The sequence below is a fragment of the Lutjanus erythropterus genome, chromosome 15 (assembly GCF_056507025.1).
Source record: "Lutjanus erythropterus isolate fLutEry1 chromosome 15, fLutEry1.hap2, whole genome shotgun sequence".
NCBI lineage: Eukaryota > Metazoa > Chordata > Actinopteri > Lutjaniformes > Lutjanidae > Lutjanus > Lutjanus erythropterus.
This window is the reverse complement of record NC_139331.1, coordinates 35,496,953-35,506,544: the sequence shown is the minus strand read 5'-3', so window position 1 is coordinate 35,506,544 and position 9,592 is coordinate 35,496,953. Positions and strand designations below refer to the sequence as shown.

At 39.9% G+C, this 9,592-nt stretch overlaps 1 protein-coding gene across 1 annotated transcript in view; it reads right to left on the bottom strand.

Annotated features, from left to right (window-relative positions):
- Window positions 1-338: 338 nt before the first annotated feature.
- Window positions 339-9,592, bottom strand: part of LOC146314839 (uncharacterized) — a 60,275-nt gene continuing 51,021 nt past the window's right edge. The window contains exons 16-17 of the mRNA XM_084737112.1: window positions 2,870-2,952; window positions 339-754 (exon numbers count right to left, since the gene is read on the bottom strand). Coding sequence (XP_084593238.1) covers window positions 2,913-2,952 — 40 coding nt within the window. The 3' untranslated portion in view covers window positions 339-754; window positions 2,870-2,912. The remainder of the gene's footprint in view (window positions 755-2,869; window positions 2,953-9,592) is intronic.

The window sequence follows — 9,592 nt, the reverse complement described above, 5'->3', positions numbered from 1 at the left end:
GCTGTGTTCTGTCCTGGTCCACCCCGGCCTGGGCCTGGGCGGACCAGCACTCTCCCAGAGCTCTGGACGACTAGCTGCACAGCTAACTGAGCTACCTCGATAATGGCAGCTACAGTTAGCAGCAGTTAGCAGGTACTCTTGTGATATGCTGCTGCCACCTTTGTTTTAAGTATGAACTGAACAGGTGCCCAATTCTTACATACTGTACCTTTAAAAAAAAAAACGTTCTATATACGCCATGAAACTGGCCTATCAGCCTCCTTAGACTAGCTAGCTTCAGTCCCAGTATATACAAGGTTTGGGTACAAGAAGATAATGAACATTATGAAATCTGCTGAGGACCTAAACAAACAAAGAAAAAAAACGGATTCCTGATGCAAGGCTCCTTTTTGTTTCCTTATTTGAACTTTCAAAGTATCTCCGATTCAGATCCTGTGTCTTTACGAACAACCAACCTATTTACTACAGAAACACAAACAGAGCCAGCAGACGAGTACAAAAACAGTCCCGGGTCGATCAACATCCACCCGATTCGTGCTGCAGAGTTGTCCGCTGAGCTCCTCTTCGTCGGCTCGCTGCTCTCGGCTGCAGACGACGGCTGACCGACAGTTTTCAAAGTGACCTAAACGTCTGTTTCCCCTGAGGGGATTTAGTCTTTGGATATGAAGCTCGGTGCTCTGAAGAGTTTGTCCTGAAGTGTCTTCAGCTCAGCATCATCTTTGATTTTTAACTGTCCAGTCCAGTTCCATCGAGTCTGCAGGTGAAAAGAGACAATATTTAAAGGACAGGCTGCCATTTTTACACGTCAACATCAGTTTGATAGTCAGAAATCCTGCTTCACAAACTGGAGGTGCACAAGAAGGGAGTTTGGATCCTACACTTCCCTCAACAGTAAATTTGTATCTCGACAAACACCAGGGACAACAGAGATATCTCTGCCTCTACTGAATTCAGTTTTTAAATCTGGCTCACTTCAGTCCCTAAATCAAAAAAACATGCAGTGCTACAGCAGAAATATTGATGTTGTTGACCTTCAGATGTGTTTCGATCCTGATGAGGACAAAATTCTGCAGCGAAAACCGTTAAGTTTGACAAGACAGTCTCATGTTTAAAGGACTAGTTTAACATTTTGGGAAACAGGCTTGTTCACTTTCTTCCCAAGAGTGAGACGGGGAGATGGAAATCAATCTCATGTCTGTTTAGTACAGAGCTGGATTCAGGATGTGGTTAGCTTAGCTTAGCATAAAGACAGGGCAGCAAGGGGAAACAGTTATCGTGGCTCTGTCTAAGATAAAACCTACTTTATGACATCACAGATACTTTAAACCATATATTTGAATTATTGCCTCTATGACAATACCAACAAACAGCTGAACATTAAACTGCAGCCATCAACAAAATACTGCAGACTTTATGGAACCTGTGTCTAATGGACTGCATTAGACTGCACAGCTGTACCTAATTATGTGGTCAATCAGTTGCAGTTCCAACAAAACTCCCCTTAAATCAAATTTGAATTAAAAAAAAAAAAAAAGTTTATCAGTGAGCTTTAGAGATGTTAGTGAGTAACTTTTGAACAGATCCAGTCTAGCCGTTTCCCCCTGCCACCAGGCTTTATGCTAAGCTAGGCTAACACCATCCACACAGACATGAGACTGTTATCAATATTCATTCTTATATATTCAACTCTTATAAGAAGTGTAGAGTATTTCCCAAATTGCTGAACTACTCCTTTACATTTTTGACAAATTTAAGAAGCACATTAAGCAAAAATTACAGAATAACCATTAAAAAGTTACTTGACAGCTCTCCAAATATGTAAAATCTAACCTTCAAAATGAATAACTTTCTCTTAACGCTTCGTTTGACAGGTCAGTCATTTCCAGGAAAGAAATATGTCACTTACAGAGAAAACTGAGACAAGATCAGAGACAAACTTTAACAACTTTATATTGTTTTTCTAAGCAGTTAATTTGCAGAGAAATTTTCCTGCAAAGTAGTTTTCCAAGTAAATATTTTTGAATTATCAGCTGGCCTGCAGCGCGCTCACTAAATGATCTGATGATTCATGCCAGCAATTAATTGGAATTAATTAATCAGAAGTGCATCAATTTCTTATAACTAGTGCCAAATTACGTGTTAGTTCCCAGGAAATAATTAAGAAATGACAGACCTGTATCATAAAAACTAACTGATGTTGTAAATTTGGATTCAAACGGCTTCTTTCTCGCCTCAGTTTGTTCCACTTCACTGTAAACGTTTCTGCCTTTTCATAGTTCAAGGTTTTATTGTGCACAAACTGATCCAGGAAGACAAAGACAACACGCTTCAGTTTGCTTCAGGAGGACGACGACGACAACAACAACAACGCATCAGTGTGTTTTATTTTCCCTCGCTGCTCTGCAGCGGTTCAGACCCTAAAAGAGGATCACAGAGGAGCAGACTAATTGCCCCGAGGGGAGACGTGGACCGGGGACAAATCCTGGTGGAAGTTTGTGCTCCAAAACAGTCTTGACATTCAGTCCTCCTCCATCCTTTGGGAGGTTTAATTACTCACCGTTCAGCTCCGTGTCTGTTTTAAACACACAGCGGCTCTAAACCAATCTGGGCTCAGACCAGCAGGAAGGATTACAGTCCGCCAATTTGTCTAAATAAAACGCTCACAGGAGGATACCGGTGTGCACGGGTGTTTGAGATTAAACCTGAAAACAAATGGCGGGGTTTTCTCTGCATCATCAGATAACACAATCACCTTATTCAGCTCTTAATTTACACACTGAAGCTTTGCTGAGCGTGCAGCAGTAACACATGATTGCACATGTGGGATTTACCCAGAACAACTTTGCTCCCGGCAACCAGCCCTGCTTACCTTTTGTAGCGTTCTCAGGTGGCGTCCAATCCGATATATTCTCCTAACTGGCCAGGCTTGGGAGGGAGTAGCTGTCTTTGTATCTGTAATGAGAGAAAAATGAAGCAGGTGTGAAAAGGAAACTGCAACTCTGCAAATGTAGTGAGACGAGACTCCACCCTGAGAGCAGAGGGAGGACTCTTCTTGTCTTTGTGTGGAGGACAGAGATTCAGAGAACAGATATCACAGACGAGCTGCAGGTACTGACAATGTGCTGAAATACAAAAGACTGGACCAGGAGAAGACAACATACTCAGCTGATTATTGGAAATACACACACTAGACATGATGGTTGTGTTTGTCTCTTCATTGTTTTTATCTCTGAGGTTTTTCATCCAGATTTATCTTTTAAATAATGAATCTTCTGATTCTTCTGATGATCTTCTGTATCAATGAATTTCAAACAGATGTTCAGCTCCACTGACGGTGAAGCTTCAGACGCATTCAACATTTTTACTAAACAAAAACTTTTGTTTTTGCTCTCATTTTTTATGAATTATAGTAAAAGACTTCTTTTCTGCACACAAAATGTTTATCTCAAATCTTGCTCACAAGAGACCTGACACCCACCTGACAGGTGTGGCACACAGAGATGCTAATTAAACAGCAGGATTATTATTGTACTTGTCAACTTTGAGACCTTTACAGATAGGCAGGATTTTAAAACCAAAACATTTGAGTCTCAGAGACTTTGTTTCCTGGATTCTGTTGACTTTTAAAGAGTGAAAAGAACTAAAATGTATGCTGCAACCGTTACTTAAGTGAGGAGCCAGTTGAGGAAACTGGGGCGTCTGAGAGCTCCTTCCTTTGAAGGTGTTTTGGACATGTCTGATCATCTGAGGTCAGAGACACCAGGGTAGACCCAGAACATTCTGGAGAGATGATGCATCTTATCTGTTCTGGGAACGCCTTGGGATCCACTAAGAAGAGCTGGAAAACGTTGCTTGGGAGAGGGACACCTGGATGACCTTGCTTAACCCGATGCCATCGCAACCCGACCACTGATAAGAAAAATGGAAGATGAAATAAGACTCGTCTCATCTCAAGTTGTCCTTGCTTGAGTGCATGAGTTTAATTCCCTCTCAGTGCTGTTTAGAACAGAGAACATGCATCGGTACAGGTTCACCAAAAACCTCTGAGTGTCCAGCTGATATATTCAGCTGTCTTCTGTAACCACGTCATAAAGAAGAACCCAAAGAAGGTCAGACTTAGTGTCTGAAATTACTGGACAGTTTTCACAAAAGCCATTGAAGGTCTGTATAATCTTTACTACTGGATTGTCTGCATCTCCCCACATAAAGCTGGCCGACTGTGAAGGTCGCTGAGGCCCTCAGGTTACCCAGCTTTAACAATGCAGAAACCAGACAGTACATTTCTCCATCCCTAATAAATTTTCTACCACACTCCTAAAAAATGAGGCTCCTAAACTTAAAGGCTCTGAGGTTTTTGGTCAGGCAGTAATTCACAAAGCATTTTGGTGTTAACAGTAACTCCGAAGTCTGAGAGACATTAGAGGACGTCCAGAGGACACCTGAGTCAAAGTGACCTGCTCACAACAGAGAGACAAAGTCATGACATCAATTCCTGTCTAACATCCGTACCACAAGCTCAGTTCATCTCTCATTCAACATTTCTTTTATCCGTGTTTCTAGAAAAATTAAGCCTGTTCCTGGAGTTTGCTTTAAGAAAATCAATCAATCTGCTGCAGCAGCTCAACTCAAACTAATAATGAAGTCAACTACACAGGCGGGCCGTGACATTTAGCCTGCAAAGGTCTGAGGCTTATGGGAAACAGTGTTTGTTAAAAGGCTGCTAAAAAACCATTTATATTTTTTAAAAACTACGGTCCTTATTTTCACATATGTAGTGAGCCAGACAACATACTGCTGAGAAATAATTCGGTCAGCTCCACATTCATCTGGCAGATAATTAAACAGTTTGTATTAATTTATTTATCCATCTTGGTGTGAGCAGCAGAGTTTTGGAGATATCAGTCTTAAAGATGTCTGCCTTCTCTCCAATATGATGGAACTAGATGGCACTGTGCTGCTCAAAGCACAAAAAACATTTGAAAAACTCAACAGCAATGCCTCTTTCCAAAAACCATGACCCGGTTTCTCAGGATAATCCACAGAGCTTATATTGAGCAGTTTCATGTAAGAACTACTTTCTAGACTCTACTGCAGAGAGAAAGTAGTTCCTACATGAAACTGCTCACAACAAGGTTTGTGGATTATCTTGAGTACCATGGAGGCAGACATCTCTACAGTCAGTACCTCCAGAACCAGGAAACTCACACCGACACAGTATAAACGGCACTACAGGCCAGAGGAAACACATCTATTTTTGATTTTTGGGGGGAACTCTAACATAAGCTGCTTTACAAACAAATATCTGTAATCTGTACCAAAGAAACATGTCAGCAGTTTGCAGTAAATATAACGAGGATTACCACCTACTGGTCACACAGAAACACCCAGTCTGCCAGTGAACTGTATTTAAGATACTCTGTGAATCAACTTTTACAACATAAATATTTGTATTTAAAAATACACCTGAAAAGACACACAGCTGACAAATTATAAATCTGTTTGTTACACAAACACTAACCCAGGCAACGATGTTAACGTTGTTAAGCCAGCAAGTGTGTGGCTGCGGGACCTGGAGCACCAGGGGCGCATGGAGAGCAAGGTGCAGGACGAAACCTGAACAACTGTGTTGTGACTCAAAGAGTCTTGGAGGTTTTCTCTCAGTGTGTTTTCAGGGAATCTTCTGATTAACAAGCCTTTATCTCACACCAAAATGATTGTGTTGCTCCTTCCAGCGGCTCTGTGTGTTGTCAGGCAGCCAAGTGAGATTAAAAGGAGCGTGCAGCTCTGCAGTATTAACCTTCTAGGTTCTGCTCACTGTTCACTGCTGTTTTGTGCTTCTCTGTCCTGTTGTCGGCCAGTCTGGACGCAGGATTAGAACAAACAGGGTTCAGTGTTAATGACAGCTGGCAAATCCAAGACGACTGCAACCCCCGAGACCCCCCTCCAATCCCCCAGACGAGACAGAAAAGCTGCTGGAACCTTCAGTTTCAGAGAGGAGACCAACTTTAGCTTCTCTGCTATTTGTTCATGTAAAACTGATCAAATATTCACACGTGGAAAAAAAAACACTGCAGCTGCAGTGCAGTTTGAAGAAAAACTCCCCCAGACGACAGACGCAACAACAATCAACGTATCCAATAAATGTCAGTGAATTAAAAGTCTGCACGATGATTTGAAATCACCTGAAGCAACATTAAACAATCTAGTCTGTAGTCTCACAGAGCCAGACCTCCACAGTGCTGTGTCTGCAGAAAGACACAAAGTAGATTCATACAGGTGCTGTTCTTCAATGGGAAATATTGCTCTTTTTATTCCACTATAGAATCAGATTAATTATACAAAATATAATTAACAATGATGATGATGTATCATTATAGGCTAAGATAAAATTTTGTTGAACCTGCTTGTCAAAGTCTCAAGCCCCGCAGCAGTACACAAGGTAGTTAATATAGCTCCAACTTCACCACATAAAATGCATGAATAATTATAATTCAGTTATATAATATGTATATTATCCTGAAATGATCCATTCTGGATAATTATTACTTTTAATTTTGGTATGTTAAGTATATTTTGATCAAGTAAGATTTTAAATGCATGACTTTCACTTGTAACAGAGTATTCCAACTACTTTTACTTGAGTAAAAGTTCTGAGTACTTCCTCCACCACTGGATGCTGCTGTAGAGGAGTTGTTACACAGCAGCTTGGGTTCACAGGGGTTTCATGATATTGTAGTTCTCCTGTGTAACATCTCATTACTGACCAGGGGCTGAATGGAGATTCAGAAAATGAAATTTCTTCTGTCTGACTGTGCAACAGGCCTCATAAAGATGATAAGAATGTAACCTAAAAATATCTTTGCAAAGGTCCAGATGATGGGAAATTAATGTTTCAATAGAAAATTCTCTGAGGTGCCGTGTGTCAGGAGCCGAGCTGCTGAAGTCTAACAGGGTTGAAATTAGATTTTTCTGGCAGCAGAAAGGCAGCGACTGTGAGCCGGCTGTTAATAAGAGAAATGCTTTCTATCTGTTAAAAATCAACTTAGCATTGATTTACAGTGGAGAGAGCTGGAGATGTGACGCTGAGATTAGTCTGTATGTGAGTGTAGAGCTGCAGCACGACAGAGTAAACACACAAGACGGAGAGAAGAACAAAGACAAGACATACAAGTGTAGAGCACCAAAAACCTCGTCAAACTGTGCGCAGGTTTTAACCCAGCTCTATTTTAACACGCACAAACATCGTCTTTGCTTTTAGAATTTCATCATGAAAAAAACACCTCATAAAGGCTTTTTAACTTTTTGCCAGGAGAGTCCTTTGGACCTTTCTTCTTTTTTTTTTTTTTATTAAACTTTTGTGTTCTCTGCACCTTCATTACACCTGTTTGAACTCCCAAGTGCTTTTTTTTTGGTGTTTAAACTGAATTTAATTTAGACACGACACAACAACACAGAGTAAATAAAAAGACCTGAACATGGAAATACACAGATTGAGTTCACTGAGTCCACTTTAGTTAATTTGATATCAATCCCAATGACCTGTCATCTTTATACTGTTTAACTGTCTGACCAACAGTCTAAAACCCAAAGATATTCTGTTTAATACCTTAAAAGTCTAGAAAAAACAGCAATACAGCTGAAACAAGTGAATTCTTGACAAGAGTCTACAGCCACACTAACAGCTCTGTGAGGCTGTACTCAGACATCACTACATCACCATGCTAACATGCTTACAATGACAGTGCTAACATGTTCGCAGGTATAATGTTTGACATGTTCACTATCTTAGATTAGCATGTTAGCATGCTAACGTTTGGTGCTATATAAATAAACCTGCCTTGCCTTGGAAGAAACATCAGTGGATTAACAGTCATTAGAACACATCAGGCCTCATGCAAGAACAACTCATATGAACAGATTTGTTCTTCAGTGGTGCATACAAGTGATTTAAGACAACTTGTCACATTCATCAGTTTTTTGGGATTTGGAATTTTCTTTCAGATACAAATAGAATTGACTGTGCAGTTAGTCTGCTGGTATCCAAACTGATGTTTTTCACTAATTACTGTGTATTTCATTAGTTTGAAGATATCTGAGTTTGAGAAATAAATCACACTTCATAATTATGTTGACAATTATTGTTTGACTACATTTCAAATTATAATATAATTGTAAATTTACAGATAAAACCCTCATCATTAATTCAATGATCTATTATTACCTGCTGTAAGTTTTATTGAACACAAATCTTCACATGCAGGTTTATGAAGTCTCTGTCCATTTGAACATCCTCATTTATTCTGTCCTCTTTTCCCACGGTGGAAACTTCCCCTCGACCCCCTCCTCCCTCTGCAGTCATCCATCACCCCCTGCAGATGCCATTTTTATGAATGAACATGTCTTGACTTATGGGGCAGGAAGTATTATTTGGGTGTTATTTATGCTGATTTGACATTGGTTGAAGTCTCATGCATGTGCACTCAGAAACACACAGGTGGATCATTTATACAGTTATTTGAAGTTATGGGCGTTTGTTGAATCTGACACAGCGTGTTCATACGAGCCCTTTATACATAAAAAATAAGATAAATTTAAGATATGAATATGAAAATGTTCTTGCATGAGGCCCACTGTGTGGTCACCATGGATATCTAACAAATCTTGTACCAATACATCCAGTCGATGATGACATACAGACAGCATTTCTATTTCTAAACCTAAAGCCACACTGCTAGCATAGCTAAAAACACACAGTTAATCCAGCATCAAAATTCTGACAGACTGATTTTCTGTTGGTTGACTGACTGTTTCAGCTCTGTTACACTTCATTAACTTATAAAAACAGAATGTATTTACTGACAAGTATTGTGTGAGTAACAAAGCCTGATAGATGTTCCTCCTCTGTGTCATAGAGCTCCATTTGTGTCCAAGAACTATTAAAAACTCATCAATGAGCCTCACTGTTACACTGGCTGACATGTTCCTTCATTACATGAACAAACACACTGTAGTTTATTCAATAACTCAATCCCACACACACACCGTCCTGCTGCCACAAATACTCACCAAACGTGGATTAATCCGCAGCTGAAAATAGTCCCCAACAAACGCACTATTTCAGTGAGAAGCTGCTTTAAAAATGAAACTTTATCATTTTGAGGTGTTTTAAAAGTTTAATGTCCTCAGCAGGATGGGCTCAGGGCTCAGAGCCACAGACAGAGTTGGGAAAATCAGCCTGTTAACTAAAGTCTCAGTATGTAAAAAGAAATCCTTTCAGTTTTCAAAGCGCTGCGGTTCCCCACCAGGCAGTTTATTAAACAGTCCAGGCAATAACTTTTAATTCAGTTAAAGTTTCATAATTTAATAAAAATCCCCGGAGGACAGAGAAGCTGTGCATGTGAACTGACACACAGTTAATGAAGCACAGTACTAATTAAGCTTTTGAGGAATATGAGCTTTTGATGAATGGACTGATATTTTTAAACCGAGGCTGTGGATAGTTGATACTTAAATTATTACTCAAAACTTTAAACTTTGTTGCTGATGACTGGAAATTAAAAAAATAAAGAATTTTAAATGTCTCAGTGTTAAT